General features: G+C 41.2%; 1 protein-coding gene across 6 annotated transcripts in view; it reads right to left on the bottom strand.

Moving 5' to 3' along the window:
• Positions 1-9091, bottom strand: part of PAPLN (papilin, proteoglycan like sulfated glycoprotein) — a 53300-nt gene extending 44209 nt beyond the window's left edge. For 3 of the 6 annotated variants that reach the window (XM_027642369.1, XM_027642371.1, XM_027642372.1), the window contains exon 1: positions 5217-5638. In XM_027642369.1, coding sequence (XP_027498170.1) covers positions 5217-5225 — 9 coding nt within the window. In that variant the 5' untranslated portion in view covers positions 5226-5638. Of the gene's footprint in view, positions 1-5216; positions 5643-8772 lie in introns of those variants that run through there. The other 3 variants (XM_027642370.1, XR_003527524.1, XM_027642373.1) reach the window with 3 other exon arrangements.
• Between the last annotated feature and the right edge of the window lie 13006 nt (positions 9092-22097).

Genomic DNA, 22097 nt, shown 5'->3' with positions numbered 1-22097 from the left:
TCATAGCAGATGTGCTCCAGCCCTCTGATCATCTTTGAGGCCTTCCTCTGCACTTGTTCCAGCAGGTCCACATATATTTCTTATGCTGAAAACCCCAGACCTATACGCAGCACTCTAAGTGGGGTCTCACAGGGGCAGAGCAGAGGGAGAGACACCCATCCTGCAACCTGCTGGCCACGCTGCTTTCGATGCAGCCCAGAATGCAGCTGGTCTTCTGGGCTGCAAGCACACATTGCTGGTTCATGGCCAGCTCTTCATCCACAAGAAGTCCTTCTCTGCAGGGCTGCTCCCAATGCATCCACCTGAGTCTGTACTCAGGTCTGGGATTGCCCTAACCCAGGTGCAGGACCTTACACCTGGACATGGTGAACCTGGTGACGTTCCCATGGGCCCACTGCTCAAGCCTGTCCAGGCCCCTCTGGATGATATTCTGTCCTTCTGTTGTGTCAACTGCACTGCTCAGCTTTGTGTCACCTGCAAACTTGCTGAGGGTGCACTTAATCTCCCTGTCTGTGCCATTGATAAAGATATTAAAGAGCACCGGTCCCAAGACAGAGTTTGAGGACACCACTTGTCCCCAGCTTCCACTTGGACATAGAGCCATTGACCACAACTCTCTGGCTGCATCCACCATCCAATGCCTTATTCACAGAATAGTCCACCCTTTAAGTCCACTCCAAATCCACTTCTCTCCAATTTGGAGATAAGGATGTTGTGTGGGACTGTGTCAAAAGCCTTACAGAATTCTATGTAGATGACGTTGGTTGGTCTTCCCTTGTCAACTGCTGCAGTCACTCCATCACAGAAGGGCACCAGACTGGTCAGATATGATTTGCCTTAGTGAAGCCATGCTGGCCTTTCTTGGATCATCTCCTTTTCTTGTATGCATCTTAACATTGCTTCCATGATCCTCCGAGGCACAGAGGGGAGCCTCACAAGCCTTTAGTTTTCTGGGTCTTCCTGCGTCCTCTTTTTAGAAATAGGAGCAATGTTTCCCTTTTTCAAATCACTGGGGAGTTTGCCTAACTGCCATGATTTTTCAAGCATCATGGAGAGTGGCTTGGCAACCACATCAGCCTGGGATGCATCTGCTCAGGCCCCACAGACTTGTGCCTATTTAATTTCATCAGGTAGGTCTCAAGTCTGCTCTTTGCTTACAGTGGGAGGGACTTCACTCTCAAACACCTGGGCAAGCATGTTAGCCAGCTGAGACTAATCCCTTACAGTTCAAATTTTGAAGTACTCTTTAGGAAAAAAAAGGATTTTAATGCTAGAAAACTGCTTCAAATTTTATTTAACTTCATTCTATTCTAATATAAATAAGGCTACTTCTGTGCTATGCAATGGGTTAAAAAACAAGCGTTACCTCAAAATGAGATTTTAAAACAATGCAAATTTTTTCTGCCTCTCTTTGCAAGATCTACATCTCTGTTCACCAAGAGGATATTAGTGTCACATTCAACACTATGCTTGTAGTATATATACATAGGGAACACCTGTATAATAATTTAAATAAATTTGCTTGGGGACTAATAATAGACAGGAAAATATGAGAGTATTTACCCTGAACCTCATGTGGGTTTTGATTGCTGCTGCCTCTACATTTCTGGAACCTAAGTTACTTTTTTAAAGTTAACTCAGTTTTATATATATATATGTGTGTATGTGTGTGTGCGTGTGTGTGCGTGCATAAACATGTCAGACACACCACATTTGTACAGGTACCTCTCTTCCCTAAGGAATCACTCTTACTGTTACTGTGATGCAGACATAGCTTCAGTGGGATGAAGCAGGAATTTCCCCAGAGAAGTCTGTGGGCTTGCTTACATTACTGTGCAAGGGAGAGATGACTAACATGAGATGAACTAAAAGAAACAGAAATGAAAAAAAACCCGCAACCTAAACCAGAACTTTAGACTAACAAACTTAGGAGGCAGAATATGTGCTAGTGGAATTAGGGTTGCTGTCTCCAAGAATACTGGCTCTAGCATCTTTCATCTGCCACCAAAAATTAACTTCATAAAAAATGAACCTAGGAGAGTGCGATCACACTGCACTGCCTGGAGAGCTCTCAAAGGAAGCACATGCTCAGTGGTGTGATCACAGCAAAATGACAACAGTCTGATCTAAAAATAAATTGGTTCTTTGCTCTGAAGCTGGTTTCTCCCACAGAAACCAGAATCCAATTACTGCTCTTAGGGCTAGGCAGAGAAATAAACAATCTGTGGATGGCACTTGTTTTCTATGCATCATATCTGCATGCCAAGAAGGTGAGCTTTCCTGTGTGAGGAAGCCTAAACAAGTGATTTGATCATAGACTATGCATATGAGTTGAAACCCACTCAAATACTTTAATACAAAAGTCTCTTCTCAAACATGTAGTAACCATTATTATTCATTCTCCAAGACAGGACTGGACCACAACAAATCACAGTTCAGATCCAAGACTGCTAAAAGATGAGACAGAAACTGTATCCAGCAGAGTATAATTTTGAGAGAAATAAGTTCTTTTGACAAGTCCATCATATTTGGGCATAACTGCAAATGACTGTACTGAATCTGAGCAATCATCTCTCACTGTCTAGGCTCAGCAGCTGTGCTAGGTGCACCGAGAGATTTACATCACTGTTGTATAATCCTTCCCACAGACCTAAGAGCAAAGCAATCTATTTCCTCCAGAGTTTACTGAGCACCAATATGTCACTGGGGAAACATTTTCTCTTTCATTCAGCTAAGGATGAACCTATAACACTAATTGTGAGGACTACTATAATTGCATCCTGTGTATTCTAGGTGCTGTTCTCATACAAAACAGCAGCTCCCATTCTCTTATAAAAGAGTTATTTTTTTCTGTGTATTATTAGTCATTAGGTACATACATGAACTAATAAAATGCTTAATGTTTTATTAACAGTTAAAGTCCTCCCTGAACAAAGAGAAAGTCTTCTGGTGCCTAAGCCCTACCTGTTCTGAGGCACAGAACAGTATTTTGTCTTCTTTACATTACATTCAGAAGAAGATCAGAGGGTTTTTTCCTCCAAGTTTCCTATTTTAACAGAATAAATAGAATAAAATTTGTTCCTTTAACTCAAACTCAAGTACTACCAAGAAAACCAGTTGAAGCAATGTAACTCCTTTCCTGTTTCCTAAACTCTTTTAGCAAGTCAGGGCACAGCCATTCCCAGACTCCAAGCGAATCTTGGTGCCTAATTTCAGAGGCAATTAAACCCTGAAGCAATTAGATCAGGTGAGATCTACCAGCATTCTCTTTTACCAAGCTGGTAAGTAGCTGGATCTGAAAGAGAGCCCCTCCCAAAGCCAAAGCTAAATGATCTGCATCAGAAGTTACTACCTGTACTGAACAGCAATGTTTAAGATCATCCATTCTGTGAGTTCTCTATATCATAGTGGTTGCTACTTTCCCTTAATATCGAGACAATTTTGTTTAATACTTAATATTCTTTTTAACGTATATACATAGAGAGACCAGCAAACAAAGCTCTGCATCTTTGCTTGAAAATCACCTAAAATCATTAATCAAACATCTTGTATCAAATGCTACATTCAGAGTGGACTGTTTACCAGTAAACAGATTTGGAATATGCAAATGCTACAAAGAAACTATCCCAACCCCAGCACTTCTGCAATGCTATCAAGCACTTACACTCATGGAGTGAAATATTTTAAAAAACACTGTGAGGTGTCAGGACACTTCACAGTATACGAGAACCTAAAAATAGGCCAGAAAAAGAAGTCTCAATTATCTCACTCTGAACAGAAAAAAAGAGAAAAACTTTCAGAGAGAGCAAATTGGCTCTTAATTTTTTTCATTTTATTAATCATTTCATTCACTGTCACAAACAAGTATTAGTTTAAGTTACTGCCTTACCAAAGACATGTAATCTTATGTGCCCTTGTTCCCCACCACAAACACCTCCCTTCGCTCTCTGTAACAGCAGAGCATTTGTCCTGGAAGTCCAGAATGAGGTTGTCCAATACACATGTGGCTGTATAGCACATTGGCTCATCCCCACACTGCACCTCAGAAAGAATGGCTTTTCATGGCTGCTCTATCTATAGAGACTGGGATTAAAGAGTGTGGTACATCTCTAAGAAGCCAGGGTAAAAACATATAAGCTGCAAGCCAGGTTACAGAGAAGCTTTTGAAGGGCCTCATAAGTATGTTGCAGAAGGGATAAACCAAACAAATGTTGTGAAGACACTTTCTAAAGTAATAAGCAAAGGTGTTTACAAACCCTCTTTAGGGTCTCTACAGACAGACCTAAAGAATAACATCATCTCACTAAGCTCCTGAACTAACAGTAGTTATTCCTAGTCCTAGGGACTTCATTCAAAGCCAACACTTCCTTCATCAAAGCTTTGAAACTCAGTTTTAAATTAACTGCTCCTCTGACCACCCACAAGGAACATCAGCACACCAGGTAAATCTACTGCCATTCCACATTGCTACCAGCCCATTACCACCTCCATGCCAGGACAGGCCTCACGCATCAGACTTCCTCAGGGATGGAAGATCTAGTCCGGAAAATCTCCCTTTCACAAACAGGTCTGTTGGCTCTGACAGCATTGTTTGGCTGGGCCTCCCACACAGATCCTGTCTCACGTGGCTGAAAGCAACACCAGACTGATCCGGAGACACTCCCTCCCCTCAGCACCTGCTGGCACATGAACAGAAGCAGCTGAGACTCCAGGGGCAACAGTGAGGGGGTACAAGAGTATTAGAACCTTAGGCAGGTTTTTATTCCTACGTGCAAAAATTACATTTCTCCAGTCAATACCCCTGCTACATTTGTCTTGCATTCTGCATCTTTTTTAACAGAGCATGTATATGTCTGATCCCAGTGGGCTCGTCCAGCATCCTATCAAACAGGTACCTTCCCCTTCCACCCAATTGCAACATCGGGAACAGCAGGTTTGATTATATTAAGTCTCAGTGTGATTAACTGTGTGTGAAAGGGATTCATGTTCACCAAATGCATAGAGTATCTTCTTCCCTCCCTTCCGGGAAATAAAATTTTGCAGTCATAAAGACTCTGGTCTCTCCTCTCCCCTGTACACTTTTAACTGAAAGGAAAAAAAATGGTGGGAAATAAAAATAGTTTAAAGAGCACAAACAGCACTGAAAAGACTAACAGAGAACAGATATCCAGGTAGAGGGATCAGGAAAGAGCCCAGAACACAGAGTCAACTCTTACCTTCTGCATGTGCCTGTGAAAGGTGAGCACAAAAATTGGAGATACGTGCACCACTCTGCAGCCAAGCTTCAAAAACCAGTTTCCTATAGTTCTTGTTCAAACAGTGGCACTTCAGTACTCTTCTCTCCAGCTTCTGTTTGGTTACTAATCCTTACTGCACAGGAAAAGGAGAGTTGTATTTCATTTAACCCGTTCAGCCTCTCAGTTTCTTCACAAGAGTTTTCACTTTTGCTTTGGAAGGCCAGAGTCGTAAGCATGCATGCAGGCACGCCTGCTTTGGAATTGTTTCTAGCTTCTGTAGTCTGTGTGTGAGCACGCATATGATCTCTAAACTGTGCCTAAAGTTGTTCAAGGGGCGGAGCACTTTGTAAACTAGTTTCATTTTAGCTGTAGGCAGCATATCAAAAGAGAGACAGCTATCCATGGATCCATTTGGTATTCTTTTTCAGTAAGGTCCTAACTCTGCAAAAAAAAATTAACTTCATATTTACTTTAAAAGTATGGTCTGAATCACAGTTCACAGATATGCTTTTGACAAAAAGAAAGTTTGAACTTAAATACAATTCACAGCTAGATTTGTGTTTAGGCAAAATCAAGCAGATTCCTAAGGTCTGAAAATAGCAGCACTTTAGATACAGATCGGAATTTAAACAAAGATGATAGTAGCACAGGTTTCTCTATTTTTTCCTCTAACAAATGCCATGCAATTCAGAAACCCTCTGAAAACTACTGTGAAGGAACAATTTAAGAAGATAAAAACTGCTAAATGAAAAGGAATCTAGTTGGACGCATTACAAGATAAAACTTGTGTTATTAACCATGAGAGTACTGGAGAAATCATTGCATAACAACTTAGGTGTTGCTGTTGTTTTATTTTGCAAGAGATAATTCTGTGTGTTCCCCCCCCTCCCCCTTGATTTTGTCCTCTGCTTAGTAGAAACCAAATAAATAATGAAATACAGAGACCACAGATCTAGAAAAATAGATTCTGGTCCAGCAATTACAATAGCTACCAGCATTTCAACCCTATTTAATATTTTGACTGAGGTCTCCAAGATTATGAGAATAGCTTTAAAGTCTTAAGTTTGGGTTGATCTTTCATATTTGCCTTCCAGTTTTAGAGGTTTTTTTCATCAGTAGTTCATTTGTAACCATGAGAAACAGAACCTTGCTTTCAAAAGGAAAGATGAAGCTTCTACCTTCAGGTAACTCCACACGTTGGATCTTCCAAGGAAGATATTAATGTGCAATGAAATTTCCAGAACTGACATCACTACTGTCTTCTTGGCCACACTACCGCTTTAGATGATAAAAAGAGACAATATCCTTGGCAACTGTTGACAAGCCTAGATGCGGACAGGTCCAAATGGAAAAGAAAGTTTCTAACAGCCTCATAAACGTATGAGGTGACACAGAAGCAATTTTATTCCAGGGCTACAGCTCTTTTCATCCCTGCTGTTCAATCCCTGTCTGGAAGCAAGCCGCAAAAGGTACAAATCCTGCTGTTACACATCCCACAGGGGACAGAGTTCAAATAAAAGTCACGTATTTTCCACAAGCAAAAGCAATCCTGTACTTTCCTGTCAAAGCTAAATCTGCCACAATAAACAAGGATAAGCCCTAACAGGAAACCCAACACAAAACATCAACACCTCCACATAGCAGCAGGGGAATTCCAAAAGATTGAAAGACACAGTGGACCCCAGAAGAACATCTAATGGTGGTGCAGATACGTGGCTACTTATGTAATCCTTGTCAGGAGAGACAATGATTGGACGTTGGAAATGCCTTAATTAAGAATATAGAATTATTGTCCTGCCCCTTTAGATTCAAATTTTCTTTTAAGAAAAATAAATCTGGGCCTTGGGCCAAGCTGTGGCTCCTCCTTTTCCACCAGAAAGAAGTTACATCAACACATCCTTTTTTTTTATCCACCTGTACTCTCAACCGGCCATTGGCTAATGTCATCCTGCCAGCTGTCACTTTATATCCTAAGCTTCATGATATTTGATCAAACCACAACCTGACCTCCTGGCCTTCTATGAATAAACCAAACTTTCAGATCAGTTTAAAGCTTTTAGCCAGTACCATTGGCAGGAAAAGGCTTGAAATCATCCCAAAGGTTCAAAATCTAGAAGACAAAAATCCCCAGAACTTCAGATGAGGTTATAAATGCGCAATTATTAAAATGTCTCTTATGGCAGCAGGACCTTCAATAAATGATTTTTTGAAATACTAAATTTAGGGATGTTCCTTTAGTTCTTGTGTTCTTGTTGATAGTTTAAACTACAAGAGAATTCAGAGACGGGGAAAATATGACTGCCCGTGTTGGAATCTAGACAGCATACATCCAAAAAACAGCTTTGCCTGCTGCATTGAAGAAGTTATTGTGTAAACACATCTGGAGTAATTTTTAACCCCACAGAGACTTAATAGATAAGGTCCTCAGATGCTGAAATGAAAAACAGAAGTGACCAGACTTTTACCACAACTAAGCAACATGAAACATTGATTAAACTCCTTTTATTAAAAAAAGAAAAGAAAAATATGCTCATACTTCCTGGTTGCAGCAGAGATATGACAAAATCAGAACCTGTTAGTACAGGATTTGAACTTGAGGCCAGTCCTCACTGGGAAAAAGACAAGGCAAATATGAAGTTAACCTTTGCCCTGTGGATCCACAGAAAGTTTGGCGCATGTACCTTTTCTCTGTGAGAAAGGACAAGATCCCTGCATTGAAATTGTTTTCAACACTTCCCATTTAGTGAAAGCAAGATAACCCACTGATTCAAGACCATTCTCATCTCTTCATAAGACATTGATGGGTCACTATGGAGTCAATACAGTCAGGACCAGAGGAATTTGCCTCTTCCCACTAGTTCTATCCAGTGGTTAGCCTGGAGGCAATGGCATCTGGGTGTCACAGATGTGACTAAGAAGGAACAGTTGAGGTGAATGCATACTGAATTGATACGGAACACGATATCCCTTCTAACCGCATCAGTGAAGTGCTTTTGGCAAGAAGCAACCTCTACAGGAGCTGTGGCACTGGGATTTCAACAGTTAGATGGTCAGAGGTCAGTAGTAAGGCTTCTGCTTTCTCTTTTGTTATACCTCAGAAGTACTTTTCTTGGGAACAAACCACCAGGATTCCTTACTGCCAGAGGCTGTTTCCAAAGACTGTCTAAAGATTTGCATACTTTACTGGATGCAGCTCCAGTCTAACTAGTTATGGCTGTCTAATACTTACGGCATTGTAGAGAGGTGACCTAAACTAGATGTCACATGCCCACCAAGATGCTCTATCACCCCTCATCCTCAACACAACAGAGGAAGAAAAATGGGTGGAAAAACTTGTTAAACATGATAAAGACAGGAAGATTACTCACCAGTTACTGTCATGGGCAAAACAGATTTGACTGCAGGGGCATTAATCACTGAGAAATAAAAAACCAAAACACTCCTCCTTCTTCCCAGGGAGGAATTTAACTCCTAACTTTCCTACCTCCTCTCCTCTCTCCCTAAGCAGCAACCAAGAAATTCAGACAACACTCACAAAGCCTCCAGAAGAAGAGCTGGTCTCTCTAGCTTGAGCATTCACTCAGGAAAGAATCTGTGTTCAGTTTGGTTTCAAAATCTGGACCTCCAAGGAGACTTCTGTGACAAGGAAACAATGGCACAGAGTCACATTACAAACTGCTGTTGTTGATCGCTCACTTTGTCATTTAGCCAAAGAGCAAGGATCTGGGCTGTTTTGATTATGGTTGGGTCACATGCTTAAAAATAGGATGTTTACCTTGCTTTGTTTTCAGAATAATATCCAGTTTTTTAGACAAGTTTAGTGGCCTAATCAAGAGAAATATACAGCCATTTACATACTTTAGCCTGCTACCTGAGGCATTTCATTCAGGGGATATGCTCAAATATTTCTGAGCATAGGATAATACTGAACAGTAATCTGACATCCCAGGTGTGTTGATGGTTGAATGAGGAAGTAAAGAAATAAGGGTCTCTGGGATGTCAAACCAAGTCCACTGCTACTGGGGACATTTCAGCATGTCACTCATTCCATCAGCTGCACAAGGGTCTGAAAATAGCAGGCTTTGGCTTACTCTGCAAAGAATTAATCTTTTGACATACTGGTTTTTTTCTTATTTTTTTTTTTAAAGAAATGACAGTAAAGTAAAATTTGATTCAACCTGAACTGAACTTTTTTCAAACTTGCGTAGTGCACCAATAACTTCATTCTTCCACACTCTCTCTCACCATTGCAGGGTAGGCACCTGGTTTAGCCCTTGGAATCACAGCGTCTCAGTATATACAATGTATTCTTGTCAACCCTTCAGGAAAAGCAGCTCAATTTCATGTCCAGATGTTACAAAGTCCTTAGAGGAAAGGTGGAAAGTGTATTACAGACAGATGAACTCTGCTGTACAACCTAACTGCATCAAAGCCTGTTATCCTCTTGCAGTAACTCTTGCACTGGTTCATATCTGCACCAGAGACCTGTCCACCTATGAACTCCTTCAAGCACTGAGAACTGTTGCAGAGGAGTTGACCCTGTACAACTTTTGTATAGATACTGCTACTAGCAGAGGCAATTTTATTGTGGTTTGCCAGCATGCAGCCACTGAAGTCAGCAATGCAAGACAGCAAAGAGATATTAGCTTCATTCCTATCCAGTCTCCCTTCTTGGACACTTCCATATAATGCAGCCCAGAACAGTGGAAACCAATGCAATCATTAGTATTTTGCTATAATCTGCTCCAGGAATGGACCAACTCACAAGCACTTGGTCTAGCAGGGTCCTCTTCTTAGTCTCTTCTTAATGACGAGCCAATTCCTGTGCTGTGCTCTCCAAGAGACCCTTCAAATAAATTTACTCCTTGTATTCAATAGATACCTCTCTTCATCCATTTCCAAGATGAGGGAAATAGCAAGCCTGTCACTTCATATTTATTTTGATTCTCACTCAAATGAGGTAGGACTTTTACTCAGGCCGACTTTCTAAACAAGGTGGTAACGCTGCATCAAGTTTCAGCTCCTCATCCTTACGACATTTAGAGAAGAAAAGCAGCACATATTGATAATGCTGGTGTTCAAAAAGCAAAAACAACTTCAAAGTGCTGTGACCAATTCCATGCAAACTCTGTTGTGAAAGGCAGTCCAATACACTGCACCGTAGGATACAAAGTGAAGGCACTATTCCATTGCTAAGACTATACTCGGATACACAAAGATTTGTGTATAAAAAGCCAGAGGACCTACATGTAATGGAGTGTACATCATTTTTAAACCAACCCAACTACTCCTGAGTTTAACCTACATAGTCAAAAAAAGGACACCACTGAGTCAGTTGGAATGGAAGGGGTGTTACATTAACTTTTTCTAGCATCAGATAGCACATCCAGTTTTTCCAGTGTCCCACCCCAAATCTCAGGTTATTTACATGAGATCATTCTTAGAGCTTTCTTTAAAATCTGACACTTTGAATCCTGTTAACTATTAAGGAACTGATCATAAGAACACTACAATCTCATTTTCTTTTTCGGTATCATGGATTTAAATATTGCGTAGGGCAAACTTGGCAGCCACACAGAGAATCTCATTTAGAGAGATTAATCTCTGAACACAGAGAGATCTGGAGGGTCTCCATTAGTCCATTCCTTGATACACAGGATTTAAATGGGAATAATTATATTCAGGAAGCATACACACACACACACTCACTCAAAAAATAACATATATATTCATTAAAAGAGGCAATGCCTTATCCAGAACAGACACTCCCCTCTGCTGTTTGTTTTCCTTTTATTGTTAGTTTTACATTTTAATGATATATAAAAAGTAGAAGAAATCACAGGTGGTAAGCAGATTTGAGCTAGAGAACTGATTTCAAGAGAAAACAATTTTAGTTCTTATACAAACAAATATAGTGATTAATGTTGATTTCTCATGCTCCCCAAGCTGTCACTGGTGAGCAAGGAGCAAAGGGTCAAGGCTGGCCATTTGTATTCAGATTACATTTTAAAACATAAAGGACACTCTCTAATCTCCCAAATGTTTTCCAAATATTCCAATCTGCTCCACCCAAAATAGCAAAAAGTAAAAGTCTAGGTCACACAAATTTAACAAAACATGTTATCACATGAAAGAAAAACAGAAAAACCTGTTCCCCATGGCTGTTCCAGTGCTTTGTTTGCCACACAAACATCAGCTCTTTGCTCAGAAGGTCTTACCCAGAGCTCAGTCAAATTAATGGGAAGATTTTTATTTCCAAAGGCTTTGGACCAGGCGTAGACCGATGTGGCAGAGGGGAGGGCAGACAAGGAACCAGCTAATTCTAGGCCTGATCTCAGTATTTTTATAATCACTGACAAAGCTACAGTTATTGCCGCTAGGGCTGGACTGAGTCCTAAGAGAAGGTCTTGCTGAACTGTCCTGTCCTGCCTGAACCTCTATGGGGAACCAAAGCAGCCAGGTTCTCCTTTCCTCTGAGCTGACTCCCTGCTCTCAGTGTGGATAGTCCCCTTCACCCCCACACAGTGCACCTGGGCTCCTGGTGCCACACACACCCTGAGGCCCTCAGGGATGGAAACAGCTTCTCTGCTTCTCCCAAACATCAGCCTTGGCTGGGCATGGGGAGCTTTGCCAAGCAGAGATAACAATACAGGAAAGCTTTGGAGGGAAAAAGGAAGCTGGCTACATCACAGCGAACATGAGGAAAGATCCCCCTGGAACTATTCCAGCTATTCTCCATTGATATATTCAGGCTTTTTCTCTCAGCACTCTTTCCACACTCCCCCCAGAGATCTCACACTATTCACTGTGGAGTCGAAAATCCACAGTGACTCTTAGCTGGGCTTGGCACTGACTACCCCAAATGCTGCTTAGGAGAGACAGGAGAAGAGAAAAAAGCTGAAAGCAAAACCTCTGACAAGCAATTTTCACCCCCATGCCCCCCATACATTTATCCCTAGTAATTCCCTGTCCATTTATACACATTACTTCTGCTAAAGAAAAGTAAATCCAGTGCCAAAATATAGCTCTTTGGTCAAAAAAGTGTTATATTCAGCAGTGGTTTAATCTCTAGCATACTAAACATGGAGTCATTAAGATTTAACGCTATTGAAATGGAAATTGAGACAGAAACCTTTCCAGTTCTTATACTTCACTTTGGAATTGGAAGAGAACAACACTGACTGTAATAGCATTAAAAGATCCTCTGGACCAACATGCTGTTGATAGTAAGTACTTGGAAGCTTGAGGCACAACGTAAGCTCTTGATGATATCTTCCAGCATCATGCAGCAAGGAAGCTGACACTGTACTAAGAACAGCACTACAGCCTCGCCGCACAGCACAGAAAAGTTAGCAACAAAACGGAGCAACAGGGGCTGTCAAGATGATGATCCTTCTCTCCATCTCAGCAGACTCTTGTGGCACAGCTCTCTCCCATGGCTCAAGGCAGAAACAGTCCTTTTCCCAGGCTCTGTCCCTGTGTAAACCGTACGGGGCACGAGAAGGTGCCCAGATCCTGGCAGCCGTATCTGTACGCCTATGGCTCAGATCTCCGACAAGGAGATTTCCCTCCAGCATAATGAGGTCTTTAGTCACTAACAAAGGAGCCTTCTGGGGCAGAATTCCAGCTGTGCCTGAGATCTTGCCTCCACAAAGAGATGATTTTTTCCAGCACACAGGTTCAGTCTGAAGAGGAAGGGAAAGGGTTGCTTTTACCGATCCAGGGATTTTCAGTTGCAGCGGTTGAAGGTTTCTGTTTACTCTTAGATCAGGGTAAGAAATCTCTTGTTTCTCTTTCCTGCTGCTTCACAATTGCCGGTTGAGCTTCTGTGCTTGCCTCTCCTTTGCCTCAAAGGCAAACTTGGTGTCCTGCAGCTGGGCAATGGCCTCTTTGGCCTCCTTTAGGTCCTGACAGATGAGCTCATACTTCTCTGTCAGCTCTCTGTTCTCTCGGCGCAGTTCTTGTACCACCTGGTTCACCTCCTCCGTCTGCTTGGTGCAGTGGATCTTCAGCTGCTCTACCTCAGAAAGCATGATCTCCATGTTCTTGACCAGTGACTCCAGTTTCTCTTTGGACATGGTGTCAGGATCAGTTCTATTCAATATGCCCAACCCAAACCCAAAAGGGACAAAGAAAGCCACCCTGTGCAACATGCACCAGGAAGTCTGGCAATCACAGTCTTGTGGTTGCTTTTTATACTCACTCTTGCTCATCCTCCTCCCTTCCCTTTCCTTCCCTTCCCCAAAGTGACTCTAATCTTCTTTACTTGGTTAATCTACTTATTTTTATTGCGCTGTAGAAACTGACTGAGGGGCTGACAACCCTGCAGTAACATATGTGCTGTGCAGCAAAAGCCAGAGCAATAATGAGGCTGTGCAGCCTATCCATAGAAAAACAGCTTTCATCTGAAGAATTCCCTTGGGAACCCCTTGCAGTACCCATTAAAGTACAAAGAAACCTCTTCAAGCCAGATGCCTACTCCAGTCTTGTGCACCCAGTCCCAAGAGCACAGCCTGACTTTCATCTTACTGAGGTAAGCGAGCTTACAGCAATACAAGTCAAGTACAGGCAAAAAGAATTGGCCTCCGTTTCTCTTCCTCTCTCCTAATCTTATATTTTGGCAAGATGGAAGAAACAAACCAAAATTCCTAGGTTTTTTTCCAGAAGCTCTATCCAACAATAAACACTGTGACAGCCTGTACCTCATCTTCTATTGAAGGTATTCACAATGGTTGTCACAATCAGTGGCAACCACAGCTACCGAGCCATGTACCACTTGAAGGTGGTCTGTGTTCTGTTAGGGACATGCAGGCCAGAAATTTTAAACCCTGGTACCCCGTCTCTCACTTCAGCTCCATCAGTAACGTTGGCTCTAGAATTCACACAAAAACTTATTCGTGTACACACTTGGCACACACAACAAAGTGTCAAATGGCCGCTGAGCACTACTGAACCTCTGAGAATCGAGACTGAGACATGCCAGTCTCAATACACTGATTACTCAGGTCACACCAGACAGCAGGGTGATCCCAGCAGCCACAAGGGATTAAGAGAGTCTGGCCGACTTTCTGAAGTTTGACCCAGACTTTCTTATGTATCTAGTTAATTAATGCACTTGCCTAGGCAATAAGAATCATTAATTAGCCAACAATCTGATGTAACAATATCACCCTTGAGAAATTAATTTGGCTGAGAAGGTGTTATTGCATATGGCTTTCCAGGAAAGAACCCATGCAGTTTAGCACTGATCATCTGGCCAGAGGGCATAGACCACAGCAGAGACATGAATACAGGCTTGCCCTTGGGTAACTTGCAAAGTAAGAGCAGAAAAGCGTGTCTCTCCTTCCTCCCCACATCAGGAACATCTCCTTAAGGCTGAGTCTGTGCCTTTTCAAAAGCCCTCAGTCTGTTCCACCCACCCACAGAAACGCAGAGTCTCATTTGCCATACAGCACATAGACCTGTTCTCACTGTATTCACTTCACAGAATTATGTTCCAGGGCACAGTATTGCATAATGGCCTTTACTCTTGCATGCTGTTTTGCAATTCCAATTTCCCTTAAAAAGACCCCTACGTAAGATCCTGTAGTTCCATCACACACATTCAATATCAGGTTGAGAGAGAATATACGTATTCACATGTGTAGCTCCCTCAAATACATTTTTTCTTAATTTTTCTCCCAAAACTGTTGCTTTTTTCTCTCACTATGGAAAGTTTCAGATGCTTCCTCCCACAACTCATTCCCCCTTCTCCCCTGCTAGGCTCAGAGAAATGAAGCTCTTTCTTCCAGGAAATTTTACATCTCCTCCAGCACTGGATGAAAACACTGCTGGATGCTGGCCAAGCTCTGACAGTGTTCAAAGGCCTGGGACTTCTCACAGCTGGGGGTTAAAGAGTCGCTCACAAAGCCAGCCATCCTACAGCCTCTCACACAAATGCACCAGCAGACCCCTCTCATCCTGGCAGATGGAGTGCTTTGCACCACACTTTGAAATGAGCAGAATGACATCCTTCAGATGAAAAGAGAGTGGGAGAATCTAAACATAATTAGAATATGTCCTAAAGTCCTTGAAGAAACATTTGCACTGGCTGTCAGCCCAGATCCCACGTGATGCACATGGCACTGGAATAGGCTGGAACATGCTGCAGCATTACAAAACAGCAGGTCTTCATTAGTGTGGAATCTTCCCTGTCTCCACAACTGTACACGTTGCACCCAAACAGTTTAAATAAAGCAGAATTACAATGATGCATAAAGGGAGTGCCACAGAGGTCATCTACTTGGATATTAGTAATTGATACATCACCTCTCACTATCTTACTCTCAAAATTACTTAAGTTGCCTTGGATACAGACAGAATCTTGGCAACACAATTGGAGTAAAAGACACTACTGAAATAACAATGTAAAACAAAAACAAGGAGTAGCATGAAGAGCTTCTATAAAGATAGATGGTAATAATTGCTATGCTTGGTTTGATTTAAAATATTCTTTGATGAAGAAGTGGAAATTAAAAGTGTGCTCATGGAAACTGCAGTGGGAAAATGATGCAAAAATCACTAGACCTAGAGAAATGCAGCAATGAGACTAACTGTAGTTTCTTACCTTAATGCTGGGCTCCACTGTTGCAGACAAACCAGAGGAAGAGGCAAACACGAAGAGTGAATTCAGCTGGGGAAACATGCAGAACAGCATACCTGAGAAAAACAAGTCAAACCACAAGAATTCAGTGCACAAGGACACACAGCAAACAGCAGTCTTAGGAGTGCTGGGGAAATAGCATGTTAAGACAAAAATTAGTGACACAACATAGCGGGGGAAAATAATAAAGCACTGCTAGGCTGTATTACAAAGAGGCATTGCACCATAAGGGGATGAAGTACCTCCAGCTTCTCTCTCCACCCCGCTGGAGAGAAAATGTGATGTTTTGTTCTGGACATCTTGTCATAAAGGGGCCAAAAAACCCCTTGAAACTTAGACAAGTGTCCAGAGAAGGCGTTGATATAAAAAAAAATTTGAACTCTAGGAACCAGGTTTAAGAAGGATTGAAAAATGCATGGCAAGATATTTCTAGGACTGTGTTGCAATCATGCCCAGGTCCTCTGCATGTTTCAGGGAAGACAGCTCAGCTGGAAGAATGTTTCTGTAATTATTAAGGGCCTGACTCTGCAGCTGTATTTTTGAAAACATCAGTGATTTCTGTGCTCTCAGCAAATGCTACCTCTCTGGTCATTTCATAGCCACACTAATCAAGAAAAATTGGTGTTAAACCTCTCACTACAGTACATGCTACATTGATAGTTACCACTGCTAAATCTATCAGCTCTCTTGTGCACATTCTTTATCTATTCCACCTTTCACTCTGCATAGGAGTTTGAGATATATGAAAGAAGGAAAGACAGAGCTAGTTAGGAACAAAACAGGAGAGTAACTACTGGAAACACCCACCCCTGCTTCTCTGGGTGATGGGAAAATTTTAGGAAGTGGCACGGGTAGAAGTGAAACTTCTCATGCTTTCCCATAATGGATGGGAGCTGCCACATCTGACTGTAACACCAAAATCAACTATGCTGGTTTTAGCACTAGAAGCAGATGACAGTATGAGGGTGCCAAGCTCAGGATGGTTCATACATACTTGTGCCTTCTTCATAGGTCTCTGAGCCAAAGAGAATCAACCATTCCTCTCACACACAGGCACACACAAGCCAAAAATGCAGTTTTCCTATCATGCGCATACCTCTGACAGTCTGAGGAGAAGACACAAAAATCATACTCTTGAAGTATCCACCTGAAAGCAGACTAAAGGCGTTCCAGTTTCTAGTGTATTTAAAACAGGTTCTGGGAACATTTGTGGAAAAAAATCATTAAGCTACCTCACCCTCTCTCTGGAGTTTTCTAAGCAACAAAAGGGGGACAATTCACTGGCCTAGAATTTTAAATGGGAAGAAAAAACTGCATACCTCAACAAGAATGGTTTTTAAATGACTGCTCAGGCTGATGAAGCACGCCATTTGGTACAAACCCTGCAGAATAAAGTTACACATACCGTATCTTCTCAGGCACATACTTACATTGCTGTATCTACTCCTAGTTTTATCAGTCACAGACACAAATGTCCAGTGCAATGTTCACACAACTGCAGTGGGAGACAGTACTTTAATGTCTCAGAGTAGTTAGTTTAAGGTTATCATCTCCAGTTAACGATGGTCATTATTTTAACAAATTATTTTTTTTAAGACATACAGTGCATTACTAACTGTAGTGAAAGTGTTAGAGCCCTCAACACTGTTTTTTCTTGCAGCCTTTTCACTTATCCCTGGTTTATCCTCAATGGCATATCTAGCAGCCAGTGCAGCATTTGCAAGCTCTGTGTTTCACAATCTAGGAATTCCACTCGGGTAAAGGCATTCTATACAAATTTATTGTAAGATTAAGCATAAAGAGCTCTCATCTCTATACTAAAACTACTTGAAAAAAACCCCAAACAAACAAAAAAACCCCAAAAAACCAAACCCAACTAAAAAACCACTAGAGACCAAGCAGCACCTGAAGGCACTGACCTTTCTTGCACCAGAGTGGGAGACATTTGTCCCCAGCTATTCAATTTGTTTCTAATAAAAGACAAACACCATTGTTACATGTGTCAAAATACTCAGCACTGTGTAAGGCATTGACATAATGATGATCTCATCCTGCAGAGTTTAGAGACTATTGATAAAGTCTGCTCTCTTATTAAAACATGAGATTTAATTTTAGCTATTATTATAAACATTAACCATATCTCATGCAATTTGGCAGAACTTGAATTTAGCTGCACAAAAAACTACATGATTTATGGGTTTTGATCTAAAATACTGCACCAAAAGGATGCCTACCCAAAACTATGATCAAAATCCTTCACACAAATGTCTCAATGTCTCAATACTGTAGGTATCTAGAGAGGTATTAATGAACACAGAGGTTCCTTTTTCCATTCTGCCTCCAGCTACTCAGCAGCCAGATCAAAACAATTAATTCAGCATATACAGCTCAGTAAAGAAAAACTGATACCTTTAACAGTTATCCCCAAACTGGGTTGATTTCTCCTTAAGAAATCAGTTGGGTAGCAAAAATACCAAGCAGCAACAGGTTGATTATATAAACTGAATAAAACCCTAACCCTCTACCAGGACTTCTACCATCTAAGAAAGGGAAGAAACAGTTCCCTCATTAATATTTGAGGTGAAAAAATTTCGAAAGTGGGACAATGTTGAATACTTCAGATTAAATAAAACAGTGGAACGTATTAATGACTATTTTTAAATGATCAGAATGTTTCAAAACAGAAGCTGTTCTAAAATAAGAACTTTTTTTTTGTTCAGAGTGTCAAACTGGAAAGTTTCCAAAGCCCCTCCAAACAGTAACACAAGCAATTCTGCTGGGAAGACATCCTCTATTGCATGTAACCAGTCTTGTGGTAAGGAGACTATACAGGACACCTCCTGGGGACCACAAGAGATTGTCTGTGGGGTTTTCTCTCCCACACCAGCCTCCTTGGCCTGTGCCCCATCTTGAGGGGTGCTCCCTCCCCATGGTACCTGAAGTCAACACTGTGAGAAGGAAGGGGAAAGTGGAAGGAAACCTCTTTCTCACCCCTTAGTGCAGACAAGGGGCCAGCCAGCGCCTCCAGAGCCTGCAAGGGCAGATCACATGCACAGGACTCAAATGATGGTCCCGGTAACTCAGTGAGCAAGGCACCCTGAGGAGTAATTAGATCTGACGATAACATAATAGTCAATGGTTTGTCTAATATATCTTTCCACAACATGTTGAATTAAGGGCTGCTGGAAAGGAGGGGAATGAGCAAAAACCAACTATCCACAAGCAAAACTTTACAGAGGAGCAAAAATATATACATATATATATATATATATATATAAAATTTGCAAATAAATAACCTTAGAAACATTCTTTCATTCATTCTGTAGTGTGATTTTTTTCCTAAAGACTGAGTGTCTATCCTGACAGAACAAGCAAACTTCAGGAAAACAAAGAAGTAAAAATTCCCAAACTGCTATTATTCAGCACATATGAATTGAAATATTGGTTCAAAGAAAAGATGCACACTGTTTATTTGCAGAACATGAGGTTATGTAATCCAGTACTGTAACCAGACTAGACCAAATAAACTGGCAATGGCGCAGATGTCAGCAATTATTGAGAAATTTGATCTGGTGAGAAGAAAGTCCTCTTTTAGTTCTAGATACATGTGAACACTCATGTCATTTTTGGTTCAGGATGCCAAATTCTATTATAATGATTATTTTGACATGGCATTTAAAACTCACTTTATCCAGCTAACCCAATCTCCAAAAAACAGTTGAAGAACCTGTCAATTTTCTGTGGATTTCTCTTGACTACCTGTTGTATCTTTAAGAACAAGTCACTGCATTATACAAATACTTCAAGGAATTTTTAATTGCATTCACTATTTAGCAATATAGAAATATGACTCAATGTTCATTGAGAAGCCTCTGACTGTAAGGACTGGAAGCATTGAGGATGAAAGGACTTCCTCAAAAAGGATGCTTTTAAACTATAGGAGAACCATAATGTCAGCGAGCCCTTGCCCAGAACTACCTAGGAACAGTGTCATTTAACCATGACAAGCTGTTAATGACAAACACTGGCATAAATGAAGGCTCGATCCCAGGTGACTGTTCTCCTGCTAGCTTGTCATAAGGTCTGTCTCTCAGCAAATCTCAAATGGTATCGAAGTAGACAAAAAGCACTGCACTTTCTGAATGCAACAAGTAGCATCTTCTCCATACTGTATCCTTAGCTGCCTGTCACATAAACAGCCTTGACAATCTTTAAGTAGATTAAGTACACAACAGCTTCATCTCCAGAGGAAGTGAGATTAAAAGGTTTATTGCTACTATGACAACAGCTAGGTTCTGCTGTTCTTAAAATAGTTTTGAAACCTTAGCAGTGACTGGAAATGCATACATGCCTCCCCTACAGGATTCATCATGTACTAAGTACAGTCCTCCAAAAAGAAATCATTTCATAACAGTCTACTTTTTTTTAACCATGTATTTTTACCATGCTCTTTAATCCCTTGTTACGAGCACTAAGAATAGAAAGCAGTAAAAAAGGCACAGTGCTGCCATGTGGCTGTGATTACAGCTTTAGAAGTGATTATTGCTGGGAGCTGGCTGCAGGCACCAGGACAGGCACTGCCCTCAAACAGTAATCACCCCACCCTGTGCACAGTGGGGTCTAATCAGCCCTCTACCTGCTCTATGCTGCCATTTTTGGCCTTAAAAATCTTTCCCTTGATGCTCACAGGTATTCTGTAGTGTCTATGTCTGAATTAATTCCTTCCTCATAGTAACATCCACTTCTGGAAGTAGAATTTGTCACACAGTTCATTACCAAACAGTATCAGTGAGGCTTGTGCCCAGGGCATAAATCTGCCAATAACTAAATGGTAGCAGGACATTCTTCACTTGAGTATGCTATTGTATCAGTGATTAGCATTTTATTGCTGAGGATGGTCAAATAAACCATTGATTCAATCAAATATGCAGCTGCTACATTTGATGAATGTCCAGCTGTGCTCTGAGGCGTTCTCCAAGTACGTTCATGCTGACCTGTACAACAAAATCAGCAAGAAGTACAATCCTTAATTCTGACAGCAGCACTACCCCGATAAAAGAGGGTAACCCTTATCTAACACTACTGAAATCAGAAAATTATTATGAACACAGAGGTCTATTCATTACTTCAGTCAGTTTAGATTAAAAGCATACTTCAAAACAAAGAAAAATCAAATCTAATCCAATTACATTGGTATTTTACATCAATGTCTCTTGACCTTCCTGTAGCAAATCAGAATTTAAAGAGAAGAGAAACAAATACAGGTTGTAAAACTCAGGAAGCAATTGATTATTGCCTTATCCAAACCTGTTCTCTTAGCTCCTGCCTTGTTCTTTTCTCTATAGAGTTCACAAATTCCTGACATTTAGAGGCCTTAAATATAACTTTAATAGAGATTAATGGTAATTAAAAAATACCTAGCAGTAACTGCTACAGACCTAGCTGAATTCTCCATGAGAGCTGATGCTGTCAATAAAGGAAATTTATTTACCTATCCCCAAAAGATTACATTAAAAAATGGAATTAAGTAAGAAAACAAATGGATAATCAAATTAGCATATTAGATTGTATCTCCAAGTTGAGTATTTATCCTCAGTAAGATAAAATACTACTATTTTCCAGCTTGTCAGACCTCAGCATATACTAGTTTTATATAGCCAATATACCTGGCTTTACTCCTCCCCACACGGATGGCTTTGTGCTTCCCTTGTTAAACTTCAAGAGATTGCTCTCTGCCCAGTTCTTCAGTCCACTGAGGTCCCTCTAAATGCTGCATAGTTATCTGGTCTATCAGCCACTGCTTCCACTTCTCACATAATCTACAAACTTGCTGAGGGTACACTCCATTCCATCATCCAGATCATAAATGAAGTTGAGCAGCTTCATCCCAGTATTGAGCCCTGTGATAAACCACTAATGATTTGTCTCTGACTGGACCTTGTACTGCTGATCACAACCTTCTGGGCCTGAGCAGTGGGTCAATTTTCAGTCCATTTCACTATCCACTTATCTAACCCACACTTTGTCTGCTTGTCTAGAGTGAGGTTATGGGAGATCGCCAGCGGTTCTCCCCTCATTCAGTAAGACACTCAGCTTATTGTAGAGGGCAAGAAGGTTGGTCAACCATGATTTTCACTTCATAAATCCAAGCTAGGTACTCCCAGTCATCCTTTTGTCCTTCATGTACTTGGAAGTTCTTTCCAGGATGATCTTCCATG

The sequence above is a fragment of the Corapipo altera genome, unplaced genomic scaffold (genome assembly GCF_003945725.1).
Source record: "Corapipo altera isolate COAL_440 unplaced genomic scaffold, ASM394572v1 23b, whole genome shotgun sequence".
NCBI lineage: Eukaryota > Metazoa > Chordata > Aves > Passeriformes > Pipridae > Corapipo > Corapipo altera.
Note: the sequence above shows the minus strand (reverse complement) of the source record. Positions and strands in the feature narration are given on the sequence as shown.